Consider the following 22,227-nt stretch of genomic DNA (forward strand, 5'->3'; position numbering starts at 1 on the left):
TTTAATAAATTTTAACTTGATAAACGAGCGAGGTCTTGCAATACGAGTACAGTCAGTCCTCGTATAACACGTGTTTACACTACACGAATTCGATCATACACGATTTATAAATAGAGGAACGATATCTTATATAACACGAACCGAATTCGCTTATGCACGATTCGCCTTTGTGTTTACAAGAAATGGCAGTCGAACGCAGAATCACCCCAAATGAACGCAACACGATGGGAATGAAGAGAAGATTCCGAAAAGGTATTTATGTGTTTTATATCAGTGAAGGGGAAACACATTTCACCATAATAACGTTAAAACCAACACAATTCCAGCTATCGGTATACAGTAATCGCAAATGCAATTAGACCGAGTTTACTACCAGTTTATAACAGATTCCACTAGCAGAAACGCAACTGGAAATTGTTTTTATTGTTTTATTGTAATAACCCCTTGAAATGTGCTTTAGGAAAATGTGAGGTGTTAATAGTGTATCTCTGCCTTTATGGTGTTGTTTATTCAGTTGCTACACGGGCGCAGCTTTGTTTATGTGTATCAAGGGTGCCTCCTCATTTTGTAATTGTGCTTTATTTCCTAAAAATTGCCTACCGAGCGTCACGTGATCACGTGCTGCTCGGGATTGTGGTTAATCGTCTCGCATGTTCGGTCTCAGTCGGCATACCTCATTCGTATACAGTCAACATTGTAGTGAACATTCGTGCTAGCGTTGTGACCACGTGTATGTGCGTAAAGCAATTTTTTTTTTTTTTGTGTTCAAATTTAGTGACTGTTATTTATTAACTGTACACTACGAAAATGGCCCCAATGAAGAAGAGGGTTGAAAAGGAAGGCGGTAAGAAGAAGGAGATGATTACGGTAGAAATTAAGAAGGAAATCATCGAGAAGCACGAACAAGGTATGAAAGTGGCCGCCATCGCAAGATTTTATAAGAAGTCTACGTCAACAATTTGCACCATATTAAAGAAGAAAGAAGAACTAAGGGGACTAGATGTAGCAAAAGGAGTCACGAGAATATCAAAGCAACGGCCACGTATTCTGGAAGATGTTGAAAAGTTGCTTTTGGTGTGGATAAATGAGAAGCAACTAGCAGGTGATACTGTGACCGAGAACTTGATCTGTGAGAAGGGAAAGGCCTTGTACGCCGACCTCGTCAGTAAACAGCCAGGTACGTCTTCAGAAAACGAAGAAGGCTTCAAGGCGAGCAGGGGATGGTTTGATAACTTTAAGAGGAGAAGTGGCATCCATAGTGTTGTGAGGCACGGAGAGGCTGCGAGTTCGGACGCAGAGTTCGTTGCCGAGGCGTTCGTTGCCGAGTTCCAGAAGCTCATGGTTTCCGAGTGTTACCTGCCGCAGCAAGTTTTTAATTGCGATGAAACGGGGCTTTTTTGGAAAAAGATGCCAAAGAGGACCTACATTACAGCAGAAGAGAATGCAATGCTCGGTCACAAGCCCATGAAAGACCGTCTTACCCTCTTGCTGTGCGCTAATGCAAGCGGTGATTTCAAAGTCAAGCCCCTGCTCGTGTATCATTCTGAGAATCCACGAGCCTTCAAGAAATGCAAGGTGCAGAAGAGCCAGTTAAATGTTATGTGGAGGTCCAACAGCAAGGCTTGGGTCACCCGTATCTTGTTCGTTGAGTGGATCAATGAGGTCTTCGGTCCTGCAGTGAAGAAATACCTTTTAGAAAAAAAACTGCCACTCAAAGTCTTGCTGGTTATGGATAATGCTCCTGCTCATCCTCCAGACCTTGAGAACGACTTACTGGAAGAATTCGAATTCATTAAGGTCCAGTTCCTTCCTCCCAACACCACTCCATTACTCCAGCCCATGGATCAGCAGGTCATTTCAAACTTTAAAAAGCTTTACATCAAGGCACTATTTCAGCGATGCTTCGAGGTGACCGAAGAAACTAACCTTACCCTCCGAGAGTTTTGGAAAAATCATTTCCACATCGTAAACTGCCTCAAAATCATCGATAAAGCCTGGGATGGGGTCACCAAGAGAACCCTCAATTCTGCTTGGAAAAAACTGTGGTCTGATTGCGTTGAGGGGTTTGCTCATGAACAGGAGCTGCCAGTTGTCGATGAAATTGTGTCCTTGGGGACGACCATGGGACTGGAGGTGAATAACGACGACATTCAAGAGCTGGTGGAGGAATATGACCAGGAGTTTACCACCGACGAACTGATGGATCTGCATCGCGAGCAACAGCAAGGGGTGATGGAGGAGATCTCGTCTGAGGAGGAGGAGAAAAAAATGGAGACATCCCTCTCTTCAAATGAGATTAGGGAGGTGTGTAAAATGTGGGAAACAGTGCAAAATTTTGTAGAAAAACACCACCCGAATAAGGCTGTGGCAGTGCAAGCGATGAATCTGTTTAACGACAATGCAATGTCATATTTCCGCGAAATCCTCAAAAGGAGGCAAAAGCAAGTGTCATTGGAGAGGTTCTTTGTTAAAGTCGCACAAAAAGAAAAAGTCAACAGATAGTAGTGATTCCGTTAGTGACAGTGAAAGTCGTTCTACCCAATAATTAATAAATTCGATTGCTTTTAAAAATATAAAAAGGTATGTATGTATGTATTTTGTATTAATCATTTTTACAGTATGTGAATATTTTTGAGTTTTGGAACAAATCATCTGAGTTTCCATTATTTCTTATGGGGAAATTCGCTTTGATATACGAGTGCTTTGGATTACGAGCACGTTTCCGGAACGAATTATGCTCGCAAACCAAGGTACCACTGTAATATCTTGCCCATTAACCTTCACTTTACTGGAACCAAGATTATCACCAATCACCGTAATTTTAGTTTTACACACATTCAGAAACAATCCTTTTTTCTTACTTGTTTCACATACTCTCCTCAAGTTTCTTTAAGATGATCCTTAGAATTGCAAATTAGCACAGTATCATCTGCATAACAAAGGTTGTTTATCTTCAGTCCTTCAATTTTGATGCCTGTCTCTAAATTTTCCAAAGCCTCACGCATGATATCTTTGGCATAAAGATTAAAAAGGTGAGGTGACAAAATACAGCCCTGCCTGACACCGTTACCTATTGTGAAAAAGTCTGTGTTTCTCATGTTGGTTCTTACAGTTGCTTCCTGTTCCTGGTATAATAGCTTAATCAGCTGAATTATGTGGATTGGAAAACCCATATTAGTCATCGTTTCCCATAGTTTCTCATGTTGAACACAATCAAATGCTTTTGCATAATCTATAAAACACAAAACAATTGGAACATTGAATTCTTTGCATTTTTTCAATAATTAGTCATAGACTTAAGATCTGATCTCTGGCTCCTCTGCCCCTTCTGAAACCTGCTTGCTCTTCTGGCATTTATTCTTCAAGTTTTCTTGAGATTCTGTTTAATATGATTTTAAGAAGAATCTTGCTAGCATGAGAAATTAGGCTAATAGTCCTGTAATTTGAGCAAATTTTCAGATCTCCTTTTTTTTTTTGGTAAGGGAATGAAAATTGATTTCTTCCAATCTGATGGACACCATCCTGTTTCCCAAATTTTCAATCATTTTATGAAAAAACTCAGCGCCTTTCACACCTGTAGCTTTAATTAATTCCACTTGGATTTCATCAATTCCAGGTGACTTGACACACGTCAGTTCTCTGATGGCTTTTTCGACTTCTTCCGTCAGTGGAAGTGGTTCATGATCGCACTCTTGAAAAGGGGATGGCAGATCATTAGTGTCAGCAGGTGCTCAGAAGAGCTGCTCACAGTATTCTTTCCGCCTTCCTTTAATTGCGTTCTCCTCTGTTAAAATTTTCCCTTTGGAGTCCTTCATTACATTATGTTTTGGTCAAACTTTTGTCTTAATGACTTAATCACATCATACATCTTCCTAGTGTTGTTTTGTTTGTTGTGGTATTCAATTGATATAATCCTGTTTGTCTTGGCTTAAATAGCGCTTGATGACGTTGCTTAGTTCCTAATACTCTTTGTTTCCTAGTACACCCTGAGCTTTTGCAGTTCACTGTTCAATAAGTTTAAAAGTGGCTTCTGTAATCCACAGCTTCCTGATTTTTGACCTTTCCCTAATATATCTATTTGCCGAATCCTTAATAATGCTTTTTCTATTTTTGCACATTTCCTTAGGCAGCATATCATCATCTAGTTCTAATAGACCTTGAAAATGATTGCCTGTTTCAAATATATAATCGTTTAGAATATTTTCTACATCCAATCGTCCAAGGAAAACCTTATTCATGATCTTTTTCAGCTTCAGTTTGAGAATGATGTGGAGTAGCTGATGATCACTACCACAATCTGCTCCAGGAAGTGTTTTTGCTGTGATTACACTAGAACACCTGCTTTGCTAAGTAAGGTTGTTGTTGTTGTTGTTGTTATTTGGTTTTTTAGGAGCATTAGCAACTAAGGCCATATTGCTCCGAGATATGCGGTGGTCATTCCCGGACCTTTCCGCATCCTCCGTATTTGGTAGTGACGGGCTCGAACCCCGGTCTAAACAAGAAGCGTGTGCTATGCACTGCTGCTCCTTCCCACCTGGCTACAGAGGCGCCAGTAAGGTTGTAATCAATCTGATTCCTTGTTTTGTGATCAGGAGATTTCCATGTATAGAGCCTTCTCAGGTGCTGCTGAAAGCAGGTGTTACATATGACAAGGCTGTCTTGACAGCCTTGTCATATGTAACAGAAGTAGTCAAGAAACTGTCTTGACTACTTCTGCATTAAAATCACCCATGAATATCAAAACATCCTTTTTTGGGACCAGATCAAGAGCTGATTGGAGATTTTCATAATAAACTTCCATATTTTCACCTGTGGATGTTGATGTCGGTGCATATGCAACTAAAACTGTGAGATTTATTGGCTGGCTCTGAAGTCTAACTGTCATCATTCTACTATTAATAGGATTGTATCCAAGAAGAGACCTTGAACATTCCTTATTCAAAATGACAGCGACACCATGTTCTTTGACTTGGTCACTTCCAGAAAAAACAACCAAAAACCCATTTCCAGTTTTGAAATGATCTTGTCCTGTCCACATAACTTCGGTTGCTCCTAAAATGTCAATTTTATACCTATCCATTTCATTGATGACCATATCCATCTTTCTTTCTTTTAAACTTTTTACATTCCATGTGGCCACATTTACCCTCTTCTTTCTTAAATTTAATTTTGCAGGGCACACAGTGACATCCAGGATCTGGTTAACAGCAGTTTTTGCAGTTGTTTTTGTTGTGGTCTCTGTGGCATCAGATGTTATCCTGCCACAGTCAGGACAACAGAAGTTTGCAATAGTGCCACAGTGGTGTGTGTCTCAAGTGCAGAAAGAAAAAAAGGAAATTAAACACAAAGCAGTCTTCTATTAGACAAGATTGACTGCCAGAAGAAGAGAATTAATGCCTTGGAAGAAATTAAATCAAGAGACTCATCAGGCAGTCAGATGTCTACCTTAATACTAGGGCCTGCTCTCATACATCTTGCTGCTTTGTTTTGTTTTGTTTGTTATTTGGTTTTTAGGAGCATTAGCAACTAAGGCCATATTGCTCCGGGATATGCGGTGGTCATTCCCTGACCTTTCCGCATCCTCCGTATTTGGTGGCGATGGGCTCGAACCCCGGTCTAATCAAGAAGCGTGTGCTACGCACACATCTTGCTGCAGAGAGAGAGAGAGAGAGAGAGAGAACACCAGAAGAAGGTGGTGCTGGTCCTACAAGAAGCTGTAATTTGAGGTGACTCAACTCTCAGAGAAACTGATAATATACACTGTGGACAAAAATCATGGGATACCTAAATAGTAATGGGTAGGCCCACCTTTCACCTGGATAAGGGCAGTCACACTGTGAGGCACTGAGTCCACTATTCACAAAAGCATTCCATGGGTATTTCCATCCACACTTGCTGCACCACTGTCCATAATTCCGTTGCATTCATGGGTGGAGGATCCAAAGCTCAAACAGATCTTTCCCCAGCATCTCAAAGATGCTCCACAGGGTTCATGTCTGCTGAATGGGGAAGTCATTCCATGGTGGTAAAATCTGTGAAATGCTCTTCGAACCATGTTGTCACCATGGCTCTGTGGGGAGGCGCATTGTCCTGCTGGAAGAGTCCATTGCCCTGTGGGTGCGCTATGACCATGAAGGGATGCAAATGGTCTGCAAGGATGGACATGTAACCTGAACTGTTTAGAGATGCACTAGATGTACCAAAGGTCCCAAAGTGTGCCAGTTGAACAAGCTCCAGACCATTACCAACCGTCCACCTGCCTGAACAGTTCCTTGTTGACATGACGGGTGCATAGCTCTCTCTCTCTCTCTCTCTCTCTCTCTCTCTCTCTCTCTCTCTCTCTCTCTCTCTCTCTCTCAGGGGTAACTCAAATTTTTTTTTGGGCTCGTGCAGCAAAAGCCTCAGGCTTCCTTGCACCATATGGCTAATTATAATAATAATAATAAATTAAAGGAGTCGCGGAAATTTTGAAATAAATTTATTTTTTGTGTACATAAAAGCTAAAAATCTGTTATTAAAATTACTTTTTTTAATACTGTAAGTGTAGAGACCTTTTTTTTTTTTTTTTTTTTTGTAGTTGTTGGCGCATCGGCTTCTGTGGCCATAATGCACCTCCCAAGGTTTTTTCAGTACTTTGATCCAAGCCCGAGGCGGGATTCGAACCCACGACCTTTGGGTTGCCAAGCAGGCACTTTACTCACCCGGCTAGCCCAGTCAGCTGTAGAGATCTTGCTATTCGAACTAAGTCTGAGATACGAATGAACCCTACTGCCCACTGTGTCGTATGTATTGATACTTCTCAGTACTACTAATTAATCTCTTACAATAATCCCTTCCCTTTAGCTGTTAATTCGTGCTTCCTACAGCACAAATTCTCAAATTGCATGTACTGTATTGCCTAAAGGCCAGAGGTGTGAATGTGCAGTAGCAGTAAATATACATAGCAAGTGTGTTGCATGCAGGTGCAGCGCTAGGGTTTTTGGCACCCTTGAGATACTTTTATTAAATATTATAATAAAAAAATTTTATTTCGGCATCCCCAGATGTTGGTGCCCCTATGCCCTGCTTACCAGGCTTACCATGTTCCGTCAGTCCTGGTTGCACGCAAGCTTTATTCTGCTTCGTAATTCAGTGCATTCTCCTTGCTGAAATAAAAATTATTTCAATTATGCATGGAGAAAAGTAAAACAACGATTTAAAAACCATTCCTCTGTCTCAATCAATTTATTAAACTGATTGAGAAAAAGTCCAATTTTTGAAATACAGTTATATGAATCCACACCTTGCTCAACTTATTGTATATGTTGGATACTGCTACTAGGGGGAAATTTTGGAGGATTTTCTACTTTGCAAAGCTTTGGAAGAACGACGGGCCAGAAGATTTTATGTTATAAATATTTTCTTTCAAACAAATAATCTAATGTGGAACAACAGTGTTGCAATTTGTACTGATTGCTGCAGAAAATAAAGGTTTAAAAGGTAAAGTAAAGGAAATTGCTCCAAATATAGTTTTTAATCATTGCATTATACATAAGGAAGTTATTAGTAGCAAAGGAAATGCAAAGTGATTTGCACGAAGTTTTGAAATATGCAGTAAGTGTGATCAACTTTATTGAAAGTAGAAGATTAAATAGCAGACTTTTCACTATACTTTGAAATGAAATGGGATCTTCTTATGAAACGCTTCTTTTATATACGAAAGTGAGTTGCCCAGTGGTAAAGTGTGGCGACATCTTTTTGGCCTCAAACATGAAGTTTTATTGTTTTTTATCAGATACAGATCAGAATCTTGCTCAATTGTTTACAATTAAAAAATGACCTGGAAAACTTAGCTACCTTATAAAACTTAATGTAAAACTTGTAAAAGCTACCTTGAAAAACTTAATGATTTTAATTTAAGTCTTCAAAGACAGGGAACAAGTATATTAATACTCAGATGCTTTCAAAAATAAACTTAGCCTTTGGAAAACTGAATTTGAGCAAAATAATACTGAAATGTTCCCATGTTTTTCTGATTTTGTTAATAGCAATAATATTCACATTTACAATTTAGGGATGCCATTGCCACCCACCTAACAATGCTAATTAAGAATTTTTCCAAACGATAATGTATCTCCAGAAAAAAATGTTGTATTGGATTCATGATCCCTTTGCTTTTGAAATTTCTTCATGCCCCGAAATTACCATTCAGCAAAAAGGAAGATCTCATTGACCTGTCATCTGACGAAGCATTACGTGCTCGTTTCAAGGCTACTTGAAAAATTTTGGCTTTCTCTTCGAGATGAGTATCTAAAATAATCGAAAATGGCAATACAAAGGTATTTTTTGGGTCTACATATTTATGTGATGTTTGTTTCTCAAAATTAACAGCTATAAAAACAAAACAGCATTCCAGACTTGATCCAGAAGATGATGATGAAATTGTTAATAAGTCATTTCAATGACTTATTAGCAATTTCAAATATTGCATCTAAATATTATTGGTTAACCAGGCTCATTCTTCTCATTAATTGTTTTGTTTTGTAATTGTTCATTTTTTATTGTTTTGTACTCTTAATTGAAGAATAAGAATTTGATTTGTTGTTTTTGCTGTATCAATAAAAATATTAAACAATTATTTTAATATGTAAATTAAAAAGGAAACAATTTTTTTATTCCTTTCTCAGTACTCAAATAAAATTTTCTAGTACATAATTCATAAAATGCCATTTTTCTTCTCTAAAAATCTTGTTATCCTCCCTTGGGGTTTACATTGTGGGGTCGCGTCAATTTTATATTTAATATAGGGGGTCGCAAGTGGAATAAGTTTGCACACCACTGTCCTAGGCAATGGACATTTGATCTCGTGTGACAATACTGGGTGCATCTGAGGTAGAGAAAGAGTTAAGTCAAGGTGCAGATTTGCCTATTCATATTTCTGTTCATTGGAGTCTGGGCTGTATTGAATAAATAGATTAATGTACAACCAATTGATTGGTTGGACATCAACCAGTGCAGATGTATAGCACATTGCTGCACTTCATTGTATACAGTGGCTGCGTTTCAGAACTTCATAGCAGGTTAGTTTTTGGAATAATTTTGAGATTTTTTTTTTATTTAATGTACTAAACCGTAGTTAATATATAGTTTGAATTCATACAGTGATGTAGATTAGTTTATTTTTGTATTCAGTTAAGTATTTATAAAGCTAGTAATGAAGTGCTATTAGTACATTTATATTATAAGTGCTATAATTTTCTATATGAAGTGTCAATTACAAAATCCATTCATGCTAAATGAGAGTAACGTCCAAGCATGGACAGTGTACATAAAGTTATACTTAAAAAGGTGACACATGAGTGAATCAGAGTAAAGTTTTTGATGTGGTTCCTCACAAGAGTTTATATCAATCAGAATGAGTTGGGATAACAGGAAGATCTCTAGATGGAACATGAGCTGTCCAAGAACAGGAGATATAAGGTAGTGGTATTCTTTGGCAATCAATGATGGGACTCCTCTTTTTTAATCTTCTTTCATATTATTGGTAGAGTAGTGAAAGCTGTAAAAGTTTACTAATAATTTGACAGTTGAGAAGGTGGTGAACAACCAGAAACTTCTTTGCTTCTTCAAAAATTTGTTTGGACCAGTTAAAAATATGGTCTATCAAACAAAAGCTAAGGTTTATTGCTACTAAATGTAAGGTCTTGCACCCGAGGAACAGAAAGCCAGGATTAAGTGAAGCCTTATGGCCAGAAGGAAGTTAAAGGTGGTTTGAGACTAGAAGACTTAAGGGGATTACTGCCATGAAGTTTCTTCAGAACTGTAAACAGGCAGTAAGGAATATATATGACTCTTTTCAATGATTTATTGGTACTATCCAAATATTAACCTGAGTTTGATGAACAAAACTTTGAAAATTCAGTAAAAAATAATTCAAAATTGATTTTATGCCACCTTTCTTCTCAATCTTTTCTGAACACAATTTTGAAAAATCCATGTTTTTAAATTTTTAAATTAAAACTCCCATTAGACCCGTCAGCATGGATTTTAAAATTGCAAATGCAAATATAAAAACTGCATGCTTTGATAAACACCTGCAGTTGGACGTCAGTCTGCCAGTAACATGAGAGCTCACTGAATGAAATGTGAAGTGTGCATGTCAACAGTTTGATTCCAGTAATGAATCAATTGTGCAAAAGATAGTATTACTGATTGGAGAAGAGAGTGCAGCACTAAAGTTAGGGCAATCAACAGGTGCATATAAGGATTAACTTAATCATGAATTTTTCCTAATTGTGCAATAATTAACAGACATTTTTGGAATTTGTACTGGAGAATTCAAAGAAAACATTTTCAAAATGAGCTATTATGAGTTTCAGTTGTGTGTGGACAGAGTAGACGAAGCACAAATTGCTAAAATATTGTCGGGGTTGAACTGACCCAGCGTAGCTGACCAAACTGACTCAGGATTTATAAATGCTTTTTATCTACCTTCCATGCTATTCATATTAAGCTAACATTACAGTACTAACAACACAATAATTCAATACTTGGCAACATTTGACTGTGCACCAGATTAAGCTTGGTAAAGAGCACAAATAATGAAATGAAAGAATAAAAAAAAAAAAGAAAAGAAAAAAGAGAGTTTACTGAAAAAAATTAAAAACATTACATGGCAACACACTCCAAAATACTAAACCTCTATTAATGAGGTTACAGGAGTTTAAGAGGTAAATTTCAACTCACTGTTTCAATATAATTATAGAATGGCATCATATAAATTAAGATTACAGAAATTTGCAAATTCTTCAAAGTTTGCTTCAAGCTTTTCTTTAGCACAAATTCATAAATTCTTCTCAGTGTGTAGCCAACATTTGTTTATGTATGTCAGAATTATGTTAAGTTTCTGTATGCTACACTGTGTAATGTAGTATATGTGTTTTTATACTAAATTACACAGATATAACAGGATACTTACACAGCCTAATAATACAAGTTACGTTACACACTATAAGACTCTAAAGAACTTAAATATATTCACAAAAATCATACAGTAATGTCATTATTCATCAAATTTTCGACCATTCTCTTCTCCACTTTCCAAATTCAATCTTATTTACACAATGAATACTATATTTTATCCAACTACATGAGGCCTAAGTCTGACATGCTTTTTACAGATTACATTATCATCTGATGACTATATCAATTTTTACAATTAATAAATTCTGAAAATTACAGAAAAACTATTTCTGAAAGAATTTACAATATTGCACTTACTCATTTAATTTCATAGCAAGTTCACCACTTTGATGTTGGTCAAACCATGCAATTTCTTGGTGAAGTACTTCATAGAAGAATTCTTGACGTAATCGATAAGACTGTCTTTCACAAGCCAGCATCCAACATGCTACCTATGTCCAAAATCATTCATAAAAATTAAACTGAAAATTATTAGTATTCATAAAGAGTTTATAAATTTTAAAAATTTCTTTTAAACAAAACGTTTAGGTAATGTACTTCCAGTACATACTGGTAATGTACTGGAAGTACTGTAAGTGAAACCAGTATAACATACTGGTAATGTACTGGAAGTACATTATCTGTATGTTATAGACCAATGTAAAGAGTGTTTGACTCAAAAGAGCTTGCTGGCTGCCCAATACATCTTGAGAGCCACACCAGTGTGGCATTACTGAAAGAAATATACTAGATATTTTATCATATTTACCCTTGCACTAGAATACCTCATCTCCTGAAAAGTGAGACTTATAAAGATTCATAAAATTTATAAATTTTTATTGAATTTTATGAAATTTAGTGTGCCCATTAAGTAGTAACATGCACTACTAATTTTTATACAGATATAGCAAAATGAACTCTGACTACACACGTACACACACACAAAAAAAAACAAAAAAACAAAAAAAAAAAAACATGTACTTATATGTAGTTTGATAAGTACTACTTACCAAACTGTAGTAATTACAAGGATCCAAAATCCTAATTTGGAACAATTCAAAATAAAGTAGGACCTTATCAATTGCAGGGTTATATTCCTGCATATTCAACAAAGTAAAAGTCCTATAGAATTTATTTATAAAATATATTTTAGTATTAAAGTATTTTGTACTTTAGTATTAGAATTTCAAAGTAACAAAAAGGATAAAGCTGCATTGAATTCTAATGGCTAAAAAATGGTTATTGTTCCATGGGAAATTTTATGAGTCAATTAATAAAAAAGAGGGTTACTGGTCCCTGATGACTGTTATGGATATTTTTTCAGAAATGATAGTAAACTTTTTTCCAGAATAAGTTTAGGCTTAAGTGGAAGTCAGATGAACTAATGAGACTCGTGGCAGAGAAGAAAAATGCATGGGACACATATAAATTATCAGGAAACACAGATGTCTATGGTAGATATAATATAGTCTGTAATCAAGACAAAGGAAGTTAGGTAAGCAAAGGCAGATTATGAGAAATCTTTGCCAAAGGATGCAAAGAAAAACAGTAAAGCCTTCTTTATTTATGTAACCTGTAGAAGGAAAGGAATGAATCAGATTGGTCCACTTGATATTGATGATTCGATTGTTGAGGATTCTGCTCAGGTAGCAGAAAAACTGAATAAGTATTTTGCATCTACATTCACACTTGAGGAATTCTGAAGGAAAGTGGAGGCCAGAAGCTTATTAAACTCTAACAGGAGTTAAACAATTTTGTAATAGCTGAGAGCAAAGTGGAGAAGAAATTGCTGAAGTTAAACATAAGGAAGGCACCCAGGGTGGATGGGATCTATTCAGTTATATTAAAGGAGACAGCAAAGGAAATAAACAGGTGGTTAGCCATGATTATGAGGGCATCCTTGGATCATGGGAGATCCCCATGGACTAGATATGTGCAAATATATCCCCAATTCACAAAGAGGGGATTGAAAGGTGACAAGTAATTACAGACCTATTAGTTTAACTTCTGTTCCAGAGAAATAATGGAGTTACTGGTTAAAGAAGCATTGCAGGATCATCTATACAATACTACAGTTATAGTTCAGACACAGCATGGGTTTATTAAGGGGAAGTCTTGTCTGACCAATTTGACTGGATACTATGATGTGGTCACAAAGGAATTGGATGCAAAAATTAATTTTGATATCATATACTTGGATTTTATGAAAGCTTTTGATACTGTTGCACATGGAAGACTACTGTACAAGTTGGAGCAGTATAGCATTAAGGGAAAGTTGCTAAAATGGATAAAAGAATGTTTGAGTGGGAGAAGACTGAGAGTGGTAATCAATGGACATTGCTCTTCACAGACTAATATTATCAGTGGAGTTCACCAGGGGTCGTTTTCTGTATTTATCAATGATATTGATGAAGGTATATCAGGCTTAATATCCAAGTTTGCAGACAATACGAAGGCTGGTACTGTTGTTAATGACAGTAAGGATGGTACACTGCTGCAACAGGATCTAGAAGAGTTGAGCAGATGGGATGAGAGATGGCAACTGAAGTTTAACATTGACATATGCAAAGTACTGCATATGGATAGCAGTAATCCCAGAGTGACATACCAACTGTGCAGTACTACACTCAGGGTAGTGGAACTGGGGGATAATTGTGTAGTCACATATGAAGTTTTCTGAGCAGTGTAGACAGGCTACAAGAGTAGTTCATTGGGTCTTCTCAGTGACATATAGGAATTTTGCTAGCAGGGATGAGGAAGTGATTATCCCCTTGTATAAGGCAATGGTTAGGCCACACCTTGAGTACTGCATACAGATGTGGAGGACTCATTTTAGGAAAGATGTAGAGCTGCTGGAACGAGTACAGAGAAGGGCATCAAGATTAGTGAGTGGAATAAAGGGTTGTTATTATTATCAAGAAAGGCTTAAGTTCTGCAAATTGCAGAGCCTCGAGACAAGTCACCTGCGAGGTGATCTGATCGAAGTGTATAAGGCCTAGAATGGCTCAATGTTAATGGAATTCTTCCTCCTGCTCAGATTCTGCACCTGAGGGGGCATAAATTCAAATTGAGGAATGACGGGTGTAGAATAGATGTGTGGAAATTTGCCTTTAGCCAGTGGGTGATTGATTGCTTGAACAAAGTTCCATCTGTCATTGTAGAAGTTGACAGCTTAAATGAATTCAAGGGTGAACTAGACAAACTTTTAAAGTGAATGGATAAGTGAAACGGAAAGGGTTTTTTTTTTTTTTTTGGGGTGATGCTATTTAAGCATGCTTTCTTACATCATATCATCATATGCCTCTACTAATGCCAAATTCTAATGAAGTGACCATCAATGTATAAACTGACATTAGCAGAAGTGAGGTATGGCATCCTCACCACACAGAGAAATGGCCAAGTCTCTAAGATACTAAGCGATATAAGGTGATAGATGGGTCTTATAACCTGTTGCAATACCACCACTGCTTAATGGAATCTTGCAGTGTTAAAAACCATGTCTGATATCAAGAACAAAGTTCCAGATTCTCCCCATCTCTTCTATCACGCAGTATGAATCATGTATTTTTTTCATTTAGAGGGTACAGCTTTAAAATGGTTTTTGAAGGATGACTGCCAACACAAAATAGTCTGCACAACCAAACCTGTTGGAAACATTCCAGGAGGCATCTGGATAGATGCCTAGAGGCAGAAGGAATAACCTTGCTGCCTCTAGTTCTGCCAACAGTGACTGGAGGTTGGCATTATACAGTTGGCATTATTGAATAACAAAAATAAATTAAATAAATGAAATATTAAAAAATAAAATAAAGTAATGAATGTTATCTTCCCTCACTAGGCAGAAGTTTATTCCATTAGTCAATCACTCTGACTAAAGGAACATTTTCATACATCTAGTCTACAATTATCTCCCTCAATTTAAATTTATGCTCTCTTGTATATGTCATGTGACTAAGTATAAAAATTTCTTCGGCATTTAATTTGTTTATACCCTTCTAGGCCTTAAAGACCTTGATCATGTTACCCCACAGATGCCTTATTCTCTCTCTTATTAACAATGCCCCTTTATGCTCTTAGACAATTCTCTTCAGCAGATACCCATCTTTCCTAAAGTGGGGTCTCCAAGCCTGTATACAATATACAAGGTGTGGCCTAGTGGTTTCTTTACAAAATGAAGTAACCACCTCTTAATCTGTAATGGAAAAGTTCATATATATGATTAACAGAACCCAACGAGCTGTCCTAGCAGTCTGTCAAATGTTGAGAAAACTTCATATTACATAGTACTGCCAAATCCTTCTCATTATGTACATTACTAGTTTAGTAGTACCCAAATTATATATTAATCTAGGATTAATGTTACCCACATACAAGACTTCTGCATAGCTTAATTAAGTTGCATAAAGCAGTACATAAACATATAATTTACAAGTTAGTAAAAGCCTATGGTTTCAGCATATTGTACCTAGCTGCATACCATGCATATCTTAATCAACAAGATTAATATGGGGACAAATCAACTGATATGTCATTACCAGTAACATTAAATTGAATAATGCCTGAATTATTATTATTTATAAAACCATTTGAAAATTGACAGCAATATATGGGAAGAACACTGTGGACACATTATTCACATTGAAGGTGATGATCAAGCAGCCAATTCTATTGATGTGAATATTGAAAATTTTCATTATACAATGTAGTGGAGAATCAAATGTATCCAATGGGATCAATGAAGTAAATTCACACATATCAGAACACTTTGTTGTGATGTGTGTGTGAATTGGCTTTATTTTAGAAATAGCAATTCAAGTAGTCAATGATGATATGGTACTGTAATATGTGTGATTATTCCTAACAAGAAAGAGAGATTTTGATTCTTTGGAGGTTAAAGTGCTCCACTTCTTTATAATTCCATTTTATTTACCTGTGTACCATGGCACTAAAGAAGCAACTAAAATTAAATGGTCACAATAAGTGTTGAGTTTAATAACAAACAAGTTAGTTAATGTAAACAGTATGTTACATTTCAGGTGTGTTAGCAAATAGTAATAACACACCTGAAATTACTATTAGTCAAAAAAAAAAAAAAAAGGGGGGGGGAGAGAGAGAGAGAGAGAGAGAGAGAGAGAGAAGCAAGAAATATTATGCATGAACCGAGAGCATTTAATTTTTGTGCATCTACCATATGGCTTATTCATTTCTCCAATCACTGCATGGCAACATACATAATATCCAGTACCGCAGCTATGATGTATGATATATGGATAACATATGGTGTTACTTAATTGCAGACATCCCACCAGAACAATTAGTCAGTAAGCATGAAATTTCTGTATGTATTTTCAACAAGCATAGGGTATCGTACATTAGTAACCATAAGAAAATCAGCATGTGCGCGTGCGCGCGCGCACACACACACAACATTTTCATGAAGTGGATGGAGCTGCACATAAAATCACTGATCATTGCTGTGATATATTATATATCAATTTTTAATAAATGAACAAACAATTTCCAACATAAATTTATTAAAATGAGGAATGAAAATTAAAACAATTGAATGACAGAAAGCATTATTGCAAAATGATTGCAAAACATGTTTGGTATTTCTTACTATAAAGGCCTTGAACTGCACTAACTAAATCACATAGCCCTATAACAAAATCTGCACAAAGTTGTTTTCTTTTCTACTTTATTTATACTGGAACAATAATAATACCATTGTTGCTTGACTATCTTTTTGGCCTTTGGTTTTTGAGGGTCTGCTCTATCTAATCAAAATTAGATATTACTGTATTTATTTTATCTAAAACAAACAATTTATGCTTATCTGAAACCATATGAAATTCACCTCACAGAATCCCCTCTTTCCCTTCCTCCCTCCACCTATCTCACTCAATAAAACTTTATCACAATTTCAGTTTTCATGTAAGTGTTATTTTTTTTTTTTTGGACAGCTGCCAAAGAAAAGTGTTTTCATTGATTAAACACTAAATTAATTATACATAAAACATAAAATTCTTCAGGTGATAGTTGTTTTCATATAAATATATAACTAGTTCACAAGTCAGAGATATCATCACTCTTAGTGATGATATCTCTGACAACAAGGAATAAGATTATACTTCAAGGTCCATTTTCCTCTATAGAGTCTTACAAAAGAGAAACACTTCAACTTTCAATGGCATTTAGAGATTATTGGTTTAAGAGATTTAGAGATTATTAGTTTAAGGTGAGGTGAGGAAATAACCAGTAAATCTTCAACAATTCCCTCACAAAAAAATAAACAAGTAGCTAAACATTGCCATGCTTACTTGAGAGTTAAGAAAACAAAATATGAAACAGAAGGTGAATATTTGATGATAAAGAAATTAAATAAACATGTAAACATCTGAAAATTATATAGTGTCTTCTCTAACAGCTACTTAAATTATATAAATCATATTTATATAGATAAAAATAAATATTAAAAATAATAATAATAACAACCATTAGCTGTTCCAAAATAAATATTGAAATATTTGGCATGTTTTAAACCACATAGTGAAAATTTCAATTACTTGTTTCTGAATAGAAATCTGAAAAATTTATTATTATTATTTTTAAACTTGAAGATACATGTATCATTATTTAACATGAACATTATGATTTAGTATTTAGCAATATTACTACCTTGAAACAGGATAAACATTAGATACTAGTCACCGTTGGCTCAAACATGCCAATATAAATCTTGTGGGTATAAATATAAATCTATAAGGTATATAAATCTAAGGCATTCTTATATTTTTAGATTTAGCAATAAGACTAAATATGATGATGATATAATATTAGTGTTATGGTTATTTTAAACTACCTTTATATGGTTATTTTAAACTACTACATTTTAAACTACTACATAAACTACATTATTTGTAAATAAATTTAGAGAAGGATTAAACTAATTATTATAAGGGATGGACAGATGATGTGAGTAGATCCCCCCCCCCTTATTGACCTGCTGTATAAGGATGCTTCCTTGCACCATCTGCCATTATTAATATTAATACTATTATTCAACTTACCTGCAAAAATGCAGCAACAAATACAGCAATACCAATGTAGACATAATACAAAGCAAATAAATTCATATACTCTTCAAAGACATCTGGAGAAAGATCATCAAATAAAGACTGCTGAAGTGGTTCAGGAAATACTGTTGGCATAGTAGAGGTCAACAAAGTAGATAGTACTGATGTTAAAATACTTCCTGTTTTAGAAAAAACAGCTATAAGTACAACTAATAAAAAGTACTATTAATCTTTTAATAAATGACCAGCATAAAGAAATACTTCATTACTGCAAATTACCATAACAGATCATTTAATACTTTTGTCTGATTTACTTTAATAATATAGGTATATAAAGTAATATTGACAGCTTTCCTTGTCAGCTGAAATTGAACAGATCACAAGGGAACTAGAAGGTTTAATGACAAAGGCAACCAAGTGCCTTTGAAATGACCAGGGTATTTTCTTGAAATTTTCCAAACTTCTTCATGAAATTTCTCCAGAGATGACTGATATGAGCTATTTCCTGAAAACTGATCCTGATGGAATCCATATTTATTGTCATTAATTATGACAATATAATCAGATGGTGTAAGAGTTAACATGTAAACTAATGCAATGTTTACATTTATGCTTGTCTCATAGTAATTATGTCAATTTATGTAGAAAAACAGCAATTTGCAATGTAGATAATGTTTGAGCTACTCAGGCCAACTACTTGAAATATCCAATGATGCAATAGCTAGTGAGAGCAGTAAAGATGTGTGATGAAAATATCAGAGCTGACAAACAATTAAATGTTTTGTTTGATGAACTTCTGTGATAATTATGAACCAAAAAAAAAAAAAAAAAAAAAAAGTAGAAATATGTGGACAGAGTTTTACAAGGGTTTTTACTGGAATAACATACTTCTATTTAAAAACAATTTTCTGATGTGAATACAACCATAATTTGAGTATTCAAATTATATATATCATTCTGACTTGTTATCCAACTCAAAACTATGAAAACAATTCATAATTTGAGTTGGCAGTAGAAATATTTTTATACATATTAAAAATTTCTTTTTGTTATGCAGATTTATTTCTTATCAATTCAAAATATATTTTATTATATTTGCATCACTGAATTTTCAAATCTGTCATGCAGTTAACCCTCTAGAATGTAATAAAGAAATATTCAGTATAATAAGAATGGGGTGTTCAATTAAGCAGCCTAATTATCTATTATAGTTTCCTTTAACTATTGGATAAAGCCATATTTTGGTTCTTCAGGCCGCCTACTTAATGGTCATGCAGTGCAATTCCCAGTGAGAATTGTCTACCATCTCATAGAGCTCTAACAAATAAATGGCATGCAACATGCAGATGGATCTCAAGGATATACTTCATTACTGCAAATTACCATAACAGATCATTTCATACTTTTGTCTGATTTACTTTAACTTAAGTATATAAAGTAATATTCGCAGCTTTCCTTGTCAATACAAAGTGTATACTTGACAGACAAAGTGTATACTGATGTCTCATAATTTTAGTATCTTTTACACTAAATGGATTTATTCATTATTTCAGAAAAGGTTGAAGTGAGTACAATAGCAGTTTGTTTTTTTTTTGCTGAATAGCAAAAAAAAAACAAACTGGATCTGAGCAAGTTACCTTGCAGCAGTTATAGGAGAATGTAATTCACAACAATCATTCAGAGATTTAACATTCTTCAAATCTATTTCTGAAAAACCAAAGGATGTGTGTACTGTTTTATATGGTAGGAGATATACCAAAACTACAAATGCAGATGTTAGAAGAATTGTAAAATGTTTGTAGATGAGCTTTATCTTCAGAGGAATTTGAAAATAGAATTATTAAGATGTAAAAGAGGTGAGAAGTAAGAGCGGACAAAAGTTGAAGCCAATAACTTTAGTAAGAAGAAATGTCCATGCAATACTACATGAATTACATTTGTTTCTTGTCCAGAAAGCATGACTATCAGCTGGACAAGAAACAAATTTTATACTTTTAGATTTTATGGAGTCTCAGCTCCATATATAATTGCAAGTGCTTTGGATATATTTACTTTTTGTTTTTTTTTCTGTTTATAGATCTACTATTATAAGCATGGGATTCAGTACAGCAACTAGCATGGAAAGCAAAAAGTAAAACACCATTTGACCAAGTTATGAACATGCTAAATGCTTACTATATAATATATCGTTCACTCTTTTTTACTCTATAATATTGGTGTAAATACACCATAGAAAACTCTTAAAACAGAAAAAAACTACGTTTGTAGTTTGAAGGGGTATCATTTTATCTGTATCTCATATTGTGCTCCTCCTTCACAACGAGTTGCCATGTATTGCACTACCTCTAATAAGTAACGCTTCACCAAAAGAGAAGTCTATTGTTACTTATTCTCGGTGGGCACCACCACCCAGACGGCACCCGTTTCAAGGCTTGTTGGCCCTCCATCAGTGGGTGGGCAGGCACCCAGGTATTGCAGACATCATTTCATCTGTATGAGATACAGATAAAATGATGCCCCTTCAAACTGCAAACGTAGTTTTTTTCCGTTTAAGAGTTTTCTATGGTGTACTTACACCAATATTATATAGAATATTTACACTCTTAAACATATGATGCTTTATTGCATCAATATTCATTTTTACATTATCATGTATACCTTCTGGCATCTCTCATATTGTGTGATTATCTTCACAACTGGATTATCATGTCTGCAATACCAGGGTGCCTGCCCACCCACCGATGAAGGGCCAACAAGCCTTGAACAGGATACCTGCCCACCCACTGATGATAGGCCAATAGCCTTGAAACATGTCTGGGGAGCCTGATATTCACGGAGTTTCCGAGAATGGGTAACAACAGTCTTCTCTACTGGGGAAGCATTACCTATTGGAGGAATTGAGTTTTTGAGTGGTGTGAGTTGAAGAGTTACTGTCCCTTTCATTCTTCGACATGTTTCTTTTCCTCTTCCACTACTACTATTACTTTCCCTCTACCTTTTTGCTTTTCTAAGTCTAATAGGGACAAATGGTTTGAATTTTACAATTCATTTGTTTGATAGATCTGGTCCAATGGGTTTTTTTTCACATTAAATTCATAACAAGCCTTGAAATGTTGCCGTCTGGGTGGTGGTGCCCACTGAGAATAAGTAACAATAGACTTCTCTTTTGGTGAAGCCTTACTTATTCGAGGTAGTGCAACACATGGCAACTCGTTGTGAAGGAGGAGCACAATATGAGATACAGATAAAATAATGCCCCTTCAAACTAAAAACGTAATTTTTTTCTGTTTAAATGCTTTCTATGGTGTATTTACATCAATATTATATAGAATATTTACACTCTTAAACATATGATGCTTTATTGCATCAATCTTCATTTTTATTATTTTTTACTAATCCACTTCATTTGTTTTGAAGAATTACTCTAACAATTTTCTTAAATTGGCATAATTAATGAAATACAGGATCATCAAGAAAAGACAGAATTTTATTATTTAAGAATAAACGTATTCAGTATGTGATCTCCCATGCATCCAAGCCCATTTGAGGATGTCGAATAAAGTTTACCATAACTGCATCTAGTGTTCCTCTTCACAGATTTCCTCCACGGCAGCTGTGATTTTACCCTTTCAGTGGTACAATGCTTTATGGATTATTCCTGCAAATGCTCTCCTTCAAGAATTCCCACAGGAAATAATCACAGTGATTTGGGTATGGTGCACAAGATGATCCAATCCCATATCACCCAGGATATTCATTACAGATGACATTAATATTAAAATGTTCCTTCAAGAAATGAACTACATTCACTGCCATACATGGCATGTCCTATCTTGTTGGGAAAATGTTTCTGTTCTGCATTAACTGCAGGAAGACTAATTCAATTACTCCAGGTAATGCAACTGCACGGCAGTCTTCATAATTGTATGGGGTTCTGATTGCTTCATAGCAGATAAGGTGGAAATGTGCTTTGTCTGTGAATATTATATGATAAATAACTGTTGTGTAGTTTTTCAAATACTGATGATATGAATCGTAAAAGGCAAAGCAGCTTTCTTTGTCAATGTTGGTCACAGATTATTGCATCTGTATTTTGAAGGGGAAGAAGTTTTAAGTCTTTGTTTAAAATCAAACTGTTGCAAGAATAATTTCACAGATTTCCTTGGGTTGCAAATAATAGCTCCCTGTACATATGGTCTCACTCATTGCC

The 22,227-nt window shown here is 35.3% G+C and overlaps 1 protein-coding gene across 1 annotated transcript in view; it reads right to left on the reverse strand.

Annotated features, from left to right (window-relative positions):
* LOC150079264 (ATP-dependent translocase ABCB1-like) overlaps positions 1-18,152 on the reverse strand; it is a 350,147-nt gene extending 331,995 nt beyond the window's left edge. The window contains exons 1-2 of the mRNA XM_090383010.1: positions 18,012-18,152; positions 11,260-11,393 (exon numbers count right to left, since the gene is read on the reverse strand). Of these exons, the coding sequence (XP_090239136.1) occupies positions 11,260-11,393; positions 18,012-18,152 (275 nt within the window). The remainder of the gene's footprint in view (positions 1-11,259; positions 11,394-18,011) is intronic.
* Positions 18,153-22,227: the final 4,075 nt, after the last annotated feature.

The sequence above is a fragment of the Mastigoproctus giganteus genome, chromosome 10 (assembly GCF_048544385.1).
Source record: "Mastigoproctus giganteus isolate SK-2022 chromosome 10, ASM4854438v1, whole genome shotgun sequence".
NCBI classification, from domain to species: Eukaryota; Metazoa; Arthropoda; class Arachnida; order Uropygi; family Thelyphonidae; genus Mastigoproctus; species Mastigoproctus giganteus.